The 15,116-nt window shown below is 35.5% G+C and overlaps 1 protein-coding gene across 1 annotated transcript; it reads right to left on the bottom strand.

Moving 5' to 3' along the window:
* Positions 1 to 831: 831 nt before the first annotated feature.
* On the bottom strand, positions 832 to 7,931 carry LOC133523705 (uncharacterized). Its single transcript, XM_061859388.1, is given in 6 exon segments — positions 832 to 1,497; positions 2,161 to 2,415; positions 3,446 to 3,853; positions 4,858 to 5,004; positions 6,298 to 6,405; positions 7,841 to 7,931. Coding segments are annotated over 6 exon segments (1,158 nt in total). The 5' UTR covers positions 7,890 to 7,931; the 3' UTR covers positions 832 to 1,306.
* Between the last annotated feature and the right edge of the window lie 7,185 nt (positions 7,932 to 15,116).

The following is a 15,116-nucleotide window of genomic DNA, read 5'->3' as shown; positions in this document are numbered from 1 at the left end:
AAAAACCCAAACACAATTAGGGTTTGTTCCTGGTTCGTCGTATTCCTGCTTCGTCTAGGTTGCTTTATTTCATCACAGAGTTTCTACGGCTAGCTCTTATCTCCATCATAAAATCAGCTCGATGGTACCAATCTACCAATATACAGTGTGTCCCTAGCCATTGGGCAAAGCCGAAAGGTACATATGCGTTAGGGTATTTAGAACCGATGTACAAAGTATCATAACAGCCGGTGTAGCGGTTTCGAAGAAATTAACAAATTACCAATTTTTACTTTGGAGCAGCCTGTATGTGTTAGTAGCAGTCCTCAAAGAATAGTATGGAACAACTTCAACCTTTCAAGCTTCTGACTTTTGAAAAATGTCATCATTATCAAATATTTCTAACAAATTGTCAAAAACACTGCCAAAGATTAACACAGTGTGTTTCTTTTTGTTGTCGATTATTGCAAATAACTTTTGTTCGAAAAATTTATTTTTTTATCTTTTGTTCTAATTAAAAAAAACATTAACGTCAGAACATTTTTGAGAAGTAACTCTACGTGGGATTTCAGGGTTTGTCCAATAATGGCTAAGGTCACCTTGTATATTGTATTGTCAACCGACTTACATTATGTATCCAAATTTTTAGCTTAATTGGAATTTGAGAAATGAGTAAAATTTAGCTTTCAAGATTTGACCCACACTAACTAACAGAGCAAGTTAAATAAAAGCTTGTAAAAAGGATTTTTTAGAGGTAGTCCAAGTTAGTGTGTGGAAATGTCATCATAAATGTCAAAACAATATGACATTATGAGTCAAGGCACGCGTCGTCGTGAAAGAAACGATCTAGAGTAAGTTATGATCCTCCAAACCTTTCCTTTATTTTTTCTTATATCAGTATAAATTTATTTTGCATTTTTTTATAATTCATTCATAGTACGTAAGTATTTATCGAGATATTACGAGCACAAATAAGGCTATAAAGGAAAGGAATGCTAGCGTCTAAAGTCCAAGTTAATTAAGTAACTGCCTTTAATAAGCGTATCGTTCTTTGGGAAGTTTTAGTAGTAAATCATTTCATAAGAAATATAAATTTGCTTTTGTAAAAAGGAAATATGCACAAACGGAACTACAGCGCAAATTTAATTTATTTCCGATACAAGTATACAGATTACATTAGCACCGACTCAGATTCGTAATTTTTTAAGTTCTCAGCCGGAACTTAGGCCCAACTAATTAATGAAAAAGGTCAATTTTATTATAAATTAGAAACTTGAGTTAACCTATTAATTTTAACTTAACTGTTAAATTTTCTCATCCGAGAATATTACCGAAATTCAAGGTCTTTATAATTGCTTTGTGAAGGTGTTTTTTCACAGATAAAAGCAAGGATTCGATTGCAGTTATGGTCGTTAAGCAGGCCAGTTCTCCAAACCGATCCGCATAATTCCGGTGGATCTACATTGTTAGGTTCACCAGAATTAAAGGTAGAAAATCCAGCGTCAGCCAACGATTCGCCTGTAAAATAATAATAGCAATTGGTTAACAGTATTAGTAACTGAATCATTTTTATACAGGATTTTTCCCCAATAAACATTGGTAAAAAATGTAGGAATATTTTCTTACTTACAAGTCTTTTACAAATACCATTAAAAATTAAAACTACAATAATTTAATTAAAACAAAAAGTATTATCTTCAAAATATTCTTATTTAGTTTTGATACACAAACGCAACGGTTTGTAAAAATGATCAATAATGTGCCGTAGTCAAAATTTTGTCAACGTATTTTGAACCAGCCCGTTTGGATACCAAAAAAACTTTGGATTGTAAATGAAATGTCAATTTTTATATCCATCCAAGAGGCCAATTAAAAGTTACATTGTGACATCAAAATTGGAATGAACGTCTATGAATGAAAATGGTTTAGTTTATGAGGGTAGAAATTTGAGGTTTATTGTACAGTCAAGTGCAAAAATATGTATCGAAAGATTCATCTCATAAATATGGTACTACGCTCTTATTACACTGGAATAAGATGCTATGGGACATATTTTTGAATAAGATGTGTACACCCATATTTTTACACTTGACTGCACACCTGTACAGTCTGTCGCTTGCCAAGTCGAATCAGAGATTGATTGGGCTTTAGAACCTGCTTGATAGTGCAAAATAAACTCACTATGAATAGTAAACCAATCTCCATATTCCGCCCACTTAGTGAAGCCAATGCTGGCAGCATCTTTATGGAAGTCACCGGGAATATCGTCATGGGAATATTTGTTAAATAATTCACTTAGAACTTCGGACTCAGCTTCGCTGTTAATGATAGCCAGATATGCGTCTTCAGCCATACAGGTCTTAAAAGCGTTTGGCCATGACCGGCCTTCTTTATGGAACTTGTAACAACTGTTAGTTCTGTTATTCATCTGGTAGTCTGTAAAACATAATAAAGTTCAATGGGTGAATACATTCAACATAATAATCCAAACATAAATATAGCCCTTGTTACGACAAGTCGTTCGCAGTGCGTGTAGTTAAGCTGTGGTATGAACTCTCTATTTCACTCAGACAAGCACAATCAGTTGCGTCGGTCAAGGGGAGGTTAAAGAAGCTGTGGTTATCTGACTGCTGATTAAATTGTGTTAGTATATTTGCTTCATATTTTTCAATTTCTTTGTCATTTGTAGTGTAATTTCTTCATTCTTTTTAGTACTTACTAATACCTACTATGTATTATATTTACAGATAAAAAATTGAACTAGCTCAACGCCAGATGATAGTGTGCCCAAAAGCCTCGTGGCGTTGCCGCGCAGTCATAAGGTTAGATACTGTTGGAGTCACAAAATGTCAAGTCAAACAGTAAAAAATGATCATTCTTGACGTTAGGTAGGTTCCTATCCTAAAAGTTCTCAGAAGAGTAATGACAATATGGCGTATACGTAAATGGCGCTAGTAACTGTCGCAAGAGGATGCGTTCAGTTTTATGAGGCCGTGCCGTACAGTTGCGATCGTGGCCCACAAATGGTCTCGCCGGAAGATCAGCGCTGACTTTCGGGTCAGCATTATGCTGAGGTGAGCCCATTGCGTGGTAAACAATGTCAATATGTTTAATTCTTTTTATTTTGTAATATATATACTTCTGTATCTCATTTGAATTTAACCACGACAATAAATGATTAATAATTTAATATTTATATTCAAATTAAATAGTAATTGAATTACTGTAAGCTAATTTACATTTTGTCTGTATGTACCCAAAACGGCAGTGTGTTTCTTAGTGACGACTATGAATGACAATATATTTTCATAGATTTGTACCTATTAATCCCGTGATTAACTAGATCTCATAGGCCCCTAAAATACGTTTTAATATCTAAAGTCCACTAACGCCTGACACACGCGTCTTACAGCATCCTATTTTAGATACTAAATATTTAAAAACTTAACTAGTAAAAGCAACTTACCACTTTCAATATACTCAGGGCCACATTTATGGGCGTTAATTTTCTTCGTTGACTTAAAACAGAAGAATGGGAAATCGGCCTCGCAACCTGCTGCAGCTAATGCCCCAGATTGGTTCATGGTAAGACACACGCGTCTTACAGCATCCTATTTTAGATACTAAATATTTAAAAACTTAACTATTAAAAGCAACTTACCACTTTCAATATACTCAGGGCCACATTTATGGGCGTTAATTTTCTTCGTTGACTTAAAACAGAAGAATGGGAAATCGGCCTCGCAACCTGCTGCAGCTAATGCCCCAGATTGGTTCATGGTAAGACAGTTCTTTGGGCGGTCATAATAATGCTCATACAAGTTATTTGGTTGACCGTGTTCCCATAACACATCAATCTGTGAGAGAGGAACCCCTGTAAACAGCATTGCACAATTAAAGTAGTAGTTTGCACTCACGTTGTCTTTCCTCCAAATCAACATGATTCTATTTGACGACCGGCCTGGCCTAGTGGGTACTGACCGATGGTCCGGGGGGGTTCAAATCCTGGTAAGGGCATTTATTTGTGTGATGAGTACAAATATTCGTTCCTGAGTTTTCTATGTATTGAAGTATTTATATATATATATATATATATATATATTTGTATATTATATATATCGTTGTGTAAGGACCCATAACACAAGCCTTAATGAGCTTACTGTGGGACTTTGTGTAATAATGTCCTATAATATTTATATTTATTTCTATAGCAAATAGTCATGAGTGTTAAAAGTGTTATTTATAACACATGTAAGGTAAGTGAGGTAAGGCCCATCTTAACTTAAAATGAAATCTTTAAAAAATAAAAAGAATATTATGTAAAACTCAATCAATATAGGTTTCTTATTTATTTAAGTTTCTCCACATACCAAAATACGGGACAAATTTTATGGGCTTCAAGTACTTACTTATAACTTACAAAATCAGCCTTGTAAAGAGATCGAAAAAGCTCAAAATTGTCTTAAAACATTTGAATTTTTTATTTCATATAATACGTTCAATAAGGCCCGTGGCCGGACTTTGTTACCCGCACCGACAGTGGGCCTTCTTAGCAACAAGTACAAGTTCAAGAATAATAAGGAATATTTAATATGAAATTGTAATTTTTCCTTGCCTCACACAGTTAGATCAATTCTTTTCGCACCCATACGCATAAAAAAACTGATTCAAACAATAAACTCGATAGCAACAAACTTTGTTTTTATAAAAAAAAAACACAACCTTCTTTTCTGGCTGTATGGATGCCACTGACAAAATAACGGCGCGTGCGAATGCGAAGACAATATGTATGTACTGTAATACAACGTTGTTTACAGTTCATATACTTAAATTGCAAATTGAAATAGATTTTATTACTTAATTTGAAACTTTGTATACCTGTAATAGTCGTATAGTACCCATTAGAATACGTCGCATGGATTCCAGTATAAAATCTCTCTGGGCCTTCTTGTTGATTTTCCTTTGTTATGATTTCTTTCATGGCAGTTATTATATCTATATCTGTTGGTGAAGCCAGTACACCACCTAAAATATAATTTATGGCAATCAGCATATAGCTAAGAGAGCATATAATTAAAGTCATTTTCAAACGGGAAGGGTAGGGAGACATTTATTATTATTTTTTCATTCCATGCCATTGACGTTTCAGACCAATCCTTTTTTAACAAAAATAACTTGAATCCCTATGGGACAAAAATTCCTATCTTCGTAGCTATATCTCATTATAATAGACACAAATCACCAAAATATATCTTATTATGTTATAAGAATAAGGAAATAATTTTTAAAATAGTTGAGTTTCATTCTATAAAACGGAACTCAAATGCAATAGAGTTTGACTCTACTTATTAACTGAATCGATTCCGCTAGTGTCAAATCAGTCGCGTCCAATTGTGATGGTATGTTAAAATATAAATCATCACCAATAGAATCGATTATATGGCCTTAGCAGATTTAATCGTAGAAAATCTTTTCTAAATTGCTATGTCATAACTCTATAATTTCTTTTTGACATGTGTCAGCCTATCGTTCGAGTTTGAAAAAGACTATATATGGAGTGTGGAATTAAAAGGAGTGAAATCTCTAGCTAATGGTAGAACTGTTGCAACATGTCAAGCTCTTAGTTATAAATAATAGTTCCAAATATCTTCAGAGTAGCGTTAAAGTAGCTAACAATCTAGGCGTTATTGCCGGAGTGAAGTGCGCTGTCTATGATTTGTTTTTTTTTTTTCAAGTATTCTAGGTATAGCGCCACCTATTTGAGATTTTTTGATGACACTGTTTGGTACATGAAGATTTCATTCCTTACCTCCACCTTCTATAAGACTAAAGTTGAGAATATATCACGGAGTGTTTGTTTAATTGTTAAGATATTATGGCGTCTTCATCAATTCCATTTTATAAAGTAAGAACTGTCGAACCAAGATAAGTTGGCCGCGATTTTGATAGCCTAGACGGTGCACGGGTTATTTTAAACGTCAAATTTCTATTTACGTTTACTTGACACTTGCGCCGTCTGGGGCTATCAAAATCGCTACCAAATTATCTTGGTCTGACTCTACTAAGCTACGCAAATGATTAAATGTTACTTGACATGAAATATAGCGGGCTGTTGGTTTGGTGCCTATTCGACTCACTGCGAGTACAAGGTCATATCATATCATTAACAGATTAATTTGAGACAAAACAAAAAACCGAAAACAAAGAAATTGTTGTTATTATGTATATGTCGTCATCGAACAACATGTTATTTATAATTATTTATAAACAAAATGATGCTGCTTAACATATGTCTAATATAACACACAGATAACTTACCTTCTAAATAACACCTTAATCGGGCATCTTGCCACTTTTCCGGGACGCGATGCAGCTTGAGATAACCATCAATTTCAGACACAAACCGATAGTCATCTACAACACACTCTGAAACACAAAAGTAGTCCTTTTTAGGGTTCCGTAGTCAACTAGGAACCCTTATAGTTTCGCCATGTCCGTCTGTCTGTCTGTCTGTCTGTCTGTCCGAGGCTTTGCTCCGTGGTCGTTAGTGCTAGAAAGTTGAAATTTGGCATGGATACATAAATCAATAAAGCCGACAAAGTCGTACAATAAAATCTAAAAATTTAATTTTTTTTAGGGTACCTCCCCTACACGTAAAGTGGGGGTGATTTTTTTTTTCGCTTCAACTCTAGAGTGTGGGGTATCGTTGGAAAGGTCTTTCAAAACTAATAGGGGTTTTCAAGAAACATTTTTTGATAAAGTGTATATATTCGGAGATAATCGCTCCGAAAGAAAAAAAAAATGTGTCCCCCCCCTCTAACTTTTGAACTATAGGTCCAAAAATATGAAAAAAATCGTGGAAGTAGAGCTTAAGAAAGACATTAAATGAAAACTATAGCGGACATGATCAGTTTAGGTGTTTTTGAGTTATCGCAAAAAGTTTTCCCTTCATACTAAAAAGACTTACTTTAATTAGGTACTGATTATGCAAATTTGCCTATTTGTTTAACTCGGGTGAAAGGTACCGTTTCATCCCTTGGTTAACAATTTACTATACTTTAATTAAGCTCCAGTTTAGCTTATTGTGACGGAAGAGTAGCTACGGAACCCTACACTGAGCGTGGCCCGACATGCTCTTGGCCGGTTTTTATTACTACAAAGACCAGGAAACAATAAAAACGACTGGTGAGTTTCTTATAGACGGCCAAGCAGAACGTCACTCTAGAAACGTTAGAAAGTCACGCCGAGCTCGAAAATTAGATCAGTACCCCTAGTGTAAATTTAATCGACATCATAACGTGACGAACGCGTTTGCGTTAAGTGTCATTTTGTATAGGATTTTGAGTTTCCAAAACGTCCCGCTTGGCGCGGTCTTTCTAAATCACATACATAATGAGACTAAACGCAAACGCGTACGTCACGTTTCGAAATCGAATTTATTTACACTAGGGGTACTGAGGGCCTACCGCGAAAAACGAAATTCAAAATTTCGTTATCTGCGTTTCTATTGATCGAATCTAAAAGTGGCAGATAACAGAATTTATATTTTCGTTTTTCTCAGTAGGCCGTATGGCCTAAGTGCGAGTTTATTTAGTCAAAATGCTGCGAGGATATTCTAAATTAAAATAAGAACCGTAAAGTATGTCCGGTATGAAAAGATTAAGAAATAGTACATTACTACAGAGGCCGGGAAGTAAGTAAATTAAATTTCATTAAAGACCTCTTGCCTAACCGCGCGAAACTTGATACTTCCCAGCCTAATATGAAGAACATCAATATTTCATATGCAATGAAGTATTAAGAAAATTCACTTAATTTATTCGTATTAAGTTTAATCATTAAATTTTGTAAAAGTACTTACCCGCTACACAAAAAAATAAAACGAACGTTGTAAAATAATTAGAAAGCATTGTGGTGCTTTTGCCTGCTCAGTAACGACTAAGATTATAATTAAACCAGTAAGTAGTTATTCATCTGCTCTTGATAACCCTATGAAAGTTATCACTTACTGTGACGCTTAGAGGTTTTACCATATTCAATCCAGTTTATTTCATATTATTGATCAATGCTACGCAACGTATATATATATATATATATATATATATATATATATATATATATATATATATATATATATATATTTGAAATGGGATATTTATAATTTATTATGCTATAAAAAAGTAGGTTGGTATTTTTTGTTTGTAAGCCAGGTTGATCGGATAGTTCACAGCCGTAACACGTTCAGGCATTTAGGTATAGTCGTTCGATTTGTAGCTGGCCCCAAACGGTTAAGTAAAACTGACCGTGCTACTACCTACATAAAAAATGGTCCAGTCACTTGAATTACAACTCCTACGGTTCAGTAACCGTAGGAGTTGCGGTCATGTGCGGTTTTCCTTAACAATAGAGAAATGATAAGCCGTTTGGAGCCAGCTACAAATCGAAGGGCTATACCTACGTACATAATTATATTCGGATGTCATTCGGATGGCAACTGCTGGAGCAGCGTTACAGTAATAGGAAAGGATCGAGGGCACTAACACTTTCCTTAATTTTTTTTACCATAATTTTATATTCGCAACGCAGGCTTTGTCAGGTGAAAACAAACTCACAAACAACTACAGGTTTCGTCACAAAACAATACAGCGGTAAAATCTGCAACAGGCTTCGTCAACTTACTTGTTACTCTAAAAGTATACATAATACAAATAAAAAACACTCTCTAACTCGCCGCCAGCAGGCAGTATGCTCAGCAGGCTGGCCGCTTTTCTCCGTTGCATGGAGATGCTATTTCTTTGGGGAAAATACTGACCAGCCCTCTTCAGTCACCTGTGGCACCCACCAAACGCGACGCTAAACGCCGGGGGCTGGGTCCTTATGGCCCTAACGTTTCGACCCCAAAAGGCTATAATAGCCACTTTGGAGCGCTGTATTTGCGCCGTTTGCTACTCTTCGCACATGACCAACACCAGTGTTTGTGCCCGGTAAGTGGGATGCGGCAAAAATGTCTACACACGTAGCGTCCCAAACCAAAGACCGCCCGATACTTAATAATAACATATAATATTTCCTTAATAATTTTAATGACGTTAGGAACGTTATGATTTAAATAGCAATGTGCAGTGACCACAACGCAATTTACCAAGCAAATTGATGGTAATGCTCCAATTTCCCGCTGCAGAGACGCTGGATCAGCAACGATGCTGCAGGCAACATCCGTATGTCACATTAAAACATATTTTCTAAAATTGTACCCTTACTAGGTTTTGATAAATTTCAACCGTTATGTTGCATAAACGCCCCCAATCTCATAACTTTCTTTTTATAACGGTTAGGGTCATAAAACGTAGAAAACCATCAATACCCCCTGAATAAATCAATGATAAATTGAAAAATAATTTCCATGGATTGCTCTATACCATCTATATCCGCGGCTTATCTTCCTCCCATATTTCAGTACAGCTTTTACTTTATAGTCGTAAAATAGTTTCGTGATAGTTGAGTCGACGCAAGCGGCCGGGCGGCGCAGGGGTCATCTTTTATACATTGTACCTCCCACATAAAATTATTTTATGACTTGCCCACCAGAACGCCTTTTGTTCTATGAAAAAGTCAGTCAGTTTTGCACAGGTTTCACGCTAAGCATGAAGTGTTTGGCGTTATTCATAAACGCGATACAAGATTCAATTAAGAATCGTTTCTTTTGTCTATATCACTTATGTATTTGTAAGAAAAGGATAAAAATAAATTAACTAATTGAGGCTTGTTAAGTTTTATAAGTAAGGGGGTTCGTCCTTAAATAATTATCACCACTATTCTTACTGAAGTTATGTATAAATAATAAATTGGAGACAATACCAATTTTATTAACTATTGGTAGAATTTTTCACCATAAACGCAGTAAGAAAATATCTTTGTAAATTCAAATATTTAATATTCAGTATGGTATAAAAATTTACAGCATTTCATGAAAATATTTAAAAAAAATTGTATACTATTTTAAAAATAAAACTAAAACAAGGAGAATGGGTGATATTGGATAATTCGACAATATACTGAAAAAAAAAGAAATGTTTAATTGGAAAATATACTAAAGATTGACAAAATTGTAAGACTTGTTAGGCACAGTTAAATTGTGAACGCACTGTTTTAAATTTTGTTCATATTTTTATATGTATACATGACTATGAATACATATTTTTATGAATACATATTTTTTATAAGTATAATAAATCCATATCCGAACTCATTAAAAGTATGGCCCAGACCGAAAATGAATAATATTTACTAAGATGAATATCTGCATTTGGTTGATTACTTTTAGATTCCCATATTTACATGATTATATGGATGTTTTGTATATATTTAAGTATTTATCTACATCTATATATACCGTCATCTTGTGCCCACAACGCAAGCCAATATTATGAGCTTACTGTGGGACTCGATTGATTTTTTTCTTAAGATTATATTAATTTGCCTCTGACTCTTCGAAAATAACCCCGATCATGAAACCGAAGATCGTTAATTTAAACCTCGGGAGTAATTAATAACGAGGCTGTTCCATCGTAAAAGGTTTTATAAAATCATAGCACATCGATATTTGAGTTATTATTACTAACTTAAATCAAACATGCCCTGTAATTCATACCGAACTTAGGCGAGTCAAGTATTGAAATAACCATTGTAACTGTGAGCTCCAGGACCGTAATAAGTAAGTGTTATCAAAGACCATGTTTTATACTGGATTACCAAAAATTAGTCTTGCCAGGTATCAATGAGAGATTGGTTATTATACTCATTTGTCGACATGATGAAACCCAATCAAAATTCACAACATCGTAATGAAATACAAATGCGAACATTAACTTAATTTAAAGTAAGGTTACGTTAGTTTTTTTGTTTATATGAGAATGAGTGCTTGTAAATCAATTGGTAGACGATGAAGAGAACTTATTTGGTAATTACTAATACTAGCATAGTGAGGCTGTTTGTTCCGGTGTATATATAGCAATTTCTGCGTAATCCATTAGTTAACGTGAGACAAACTAAGGACATTAGTGGAATTACAACTAATACCATTAAAAGCTCATCTATCGTACTGCTTCACGGATTGCGGAAACTATTTCCCGTGTAATGTTGTAAATATCACCATGAACGAATAAGATAAGTACATAAACGAAATCGTCCTTAGCCAAAACATAATGAGATATGATAAAATCGATTTGTATTTCCGGTTCGATTGTCTATGCATCTTTCGAAGTTTATGTGTCGAAGTCTAGTTAAAGGTCCCACTTTGTCACTTACCATAAGGACGACATTTGCTTGTATCTTTATGGCAGTCAAAGCGGATGCTTTGACTCCCATCAATTCCCAATTTGTCGCTTGCCATAAGGATTTATGGCAAGCGACAAATTGGGAATTTTTGCTTGGAAACGACACTATTATTTACATAATAGAAGAACGAATCGAAAATACCCTAGGCCTTAATAAAATCGCGTCGCCCATGATAGGTAGGTATACCATAGTTTTAATGAAGTTATAATTTTAATGAAGCAAAATATATCTGTTACTTATTTTGTCAGCTACCATGTACGAGTATGTACCATGACCTGCATACAAATAGGCACAGCATCAGTAGATACTATAGCAAATGAATCATCGAGCCACAAGTAGCTGCAGTCTTGGAATATTTTTCCTAATAGGAATATATCTCTACATAACAGTTTGTATTGAAAAGTACAGTCTAATTCGGTAACGAATAACGGTATACGACGGGAAGAAGTTGATAATTTAAGAAATAAAATTGAAGGAATTTGAGCTTTAAATTGAAATACATGAGCACTGCATACTGCACTGATTGCTCGCACTGTTAGTGCTTCAGAAAGGAGACCTAGGCTCTCCGAAACATATCGCGCGAGTGACTTAAAATACGTGAGTGTATACCGTAAAATTTGTTTAATATAATCTCACGACAGTTTAAATTCGCGAATTACATGATGTTCACTTAATTTTTATATCACGAGCTAGCAACTTCTTCCCGCCGTGTACGGAATTCTTCTACATATATTTGGAGACATATCTCATTTTGTTAAGTTATTAGACTTATAAGAGAATGATAGATACTTTTGACACGTAGTCTGATCCATTACTTTTAATGCTGAATGTACTATCGTCTAAACATATTATTCAAATTTATCTGATTCATACTTTTGCAAAGGTGGTTTCTCGCAGATAAAAGTTAGAAGGCGACTATAGTTATGATCATTCAATTTGCCCTTCCTCCAAACGGATCCACACAATTCGGGTTTACCCACATTTTTAGGTTCCCCAGTGTTGAAGGCGGAAAATCTGGCTTCAGCCAACGGTTTTCCTGTGAAGTTATAATAGCGATAAGTTAAGCATAGCAAAAGTATTGCCTGTTTATCACATTTTCATGTCAAACCTTTCTATGACTATGTATTTCTAATGCGAGCCAATTAATTTTACATTAAAAATATAATCCACTCAACATACGTCGAGTTCAATTTTTTGTCACGATATGGCGTCTAAGTAACAGGGTATACTCATGGTATACTTAGTAAAATCAGTTTCTTTTTCGAACTGTCAAAACGATTTGCCACTGAAATTTATGAAATACACACTAGCAAATGTCGTCACGGTCACGCGTTACCTACTTTTTATAGTTCTATATGATTTATAAAATAGAAATTGTGTCTAAAAATAACTGCTGTCTACGTTTCTCTATGAGGGCTGATAGACGGCACACTTACTCGCATGCGATTTTAGCTACATTGCGGACTATTGAGGTTACCAATTCGGCCGACCCATTGTTGTTACTATCATAAAAACTCGGGCAATTAAAACGAGTCGATTGACGTTAAAATCATCCAATTCGGCCCATGCGTTCGGTCTCTGTAAGTAAACTTCTAGTAACTAGCTTCCTTTGGGTGATGCAGTAAAATTTGATAATTTACCATAATCACTTGCAAGAAATTTTCATCAAGACGTATTGATAGTGAAAAGACGGAACTAACTATAAATAGTGAACCACTTTCGGCATTCCTGCCATATATTGAAGCCGATGCTAGCAGCGTTTTTGTGGAATTTCCCAGGAATATCGTTATGAGAATACTGTATAAACTATTCGCTGTGGATTTTAGATTCGAGTTCACTGTTAATCCTAGCCAAGTGTCCGTCTTCGCCATGCAGGTCTTGAATGCATTTAATCAAGACCGGCCTTCTGTGTGAAGTTTGTTATAACTGCCAGTCCTGTAATCTGGTTTATATTGACAAGTCCAACAGAAACCTTCTTTATTAACAGTACAGACAGAGCACTGTACTCTTTGTTTAATTCGTTCTACCTATATTCAATTCGTTACCATGGAAACCATATTTTTCGAAAAAAAAAAACATTTACATCAGGTATCTCTTTATGTTTTCTTGTTTTAAATACAATAAAATATAATTTGTGAAGATCAAGATGGTTTTCTATTCTTCTCCTAAACGAGCCAGCCACTAGATCTCCGCTAAACAATTTACAGTCTGCTGAACATATATTGCGGTAAATTATTTTATTAGCGGTGATGTGTATGCGCTAACAGATACCTTCTAGATATTAAGCTACATATCTGAAACAGCACTAGACAATTGAGTACTGACTTAATATAATATTAAGAGATAAAAATTTAAGAATACCATCGCAATCCGGGCAACATTTGCATTGACGTAACTGCTGGGGATAGGCTACCAGAAAGGATCTTCACAGTAGCAACGACCAATTGTGCGACTTGTGCTTTTTGATCTTCTCCGATTATCGGACTATCAAAAAGATAAGCAGCGTTTAAGCAATCATCCCGCTGTAAATGTATTCTGGGGCCACACTTATATACGTCAATATTTTCCATTGACTAGTAGCAAGTGTATGGGTGATACGAGCCGTAATCTACGCTAGCTAAATCCCCAGATTGTAACATGATAAGACAGTTATTTTTGTCCTGTGGGTTCTTAAATTCACCATTTTCCCATTGCACATCAGTATATAAGGGAAGAATACCTGCAAAAATTGTAATACTCGTAGTAGCAAAATACCTACTGTAACATATCAAAAAAGATTTGGTAGTAATGTGGTAAGACGTGCAACTTCGATATCGGAGGTCGCATTTTTGAACCCCTGCTTATTGGACGTAATTTCGAGGAAAGGATTCAAAAAAATCTGTCAATTAAATTTCAAAAAGTCAAAAGACGATGAATACCTTTAGGTAAAGTACGTCCCATATGGTCCTGTTATATATGAGTCGCTTTTCATTGAAGGAAAATATCGTGAGGAAACCGTAAGAATCCCTGTAATGCATAGTATTCCTTCTGGCCTAGAACTTCAGGTGGTAGTCGTTTTAGCAAAAATAATGCCTAGGCGAATTCTTAGGCTGCATCTGTGTCATGGCAGCTATCGTAGTCTCGTCTGACTGTCACTTTCTTGAGTCAAATTGGGGCCCAGAATACATTTCGTAGATGTTACGGCAACATCAAAAGATGCAGAGAAACTAGCAGCGGGCCGTGATCCTCAACCTGGCTCGCGCCTAGCAACCGCGTGCTCATCCCCGGCTGCGATGCACCTACCATACCATGAGTACCATAACGTTACACACATGTCATCGCGTCATGTCACCGGCCCCTAATGTCGTGATAGGCAGCCAATGATGTAGCAGCTCGTCTTTCGCGCACTAATGAAGACAGAGGATGGCATAATTTGATCTCTCACCTAATTACCACGTAGCTTATAACTATTTTCAGTTTTGCTCATTTTTGCACAAAAGTAATTAAGTAAACAATCGTGTTAAAAATACCGAATTAAATGCAAGTAATTAATTCGAACAACCTCCTAACGTATGTCTATGCGCGCGGACAGTAGACATGCGCACCGTGTTGTTTCTCAGAATCAGTTCTGATTACATACAAAACAGTGTTCTTGTCCGTAATCTCCTTAATATTCTCACCACGTCTCGAGACGCGGCTATTGTTTTAGCTGGAGGTTGTAAAGTGCAGTTTGCAATTGCAACGTAATTTATATGTTGCACGCCGGGGATTTTGCCAATTAAAAGAACTTGGCGCAGTTTTCACGTGCTTTGTCTTCGGCT

Source organism: Cydia pomonella, chromosome 12 (genome assembly GCF_033807575.1).
Source record: "Cydia pomonella isolate Wapato2018A chromosome 12, ilCydPomo1, whole genome shotgun sequence".
Classification (NCBI taxonomy): Eukaryota; Metazoa; Arthropoda; class Insecta; order Lepidoptera; family Tortricidae; genus Cydia; species Cydia pomonella.
Note: the sequence above shows the minus strand (reverse complement) of the source record. Positions and strands in the feature narration are given on the sequence as shown.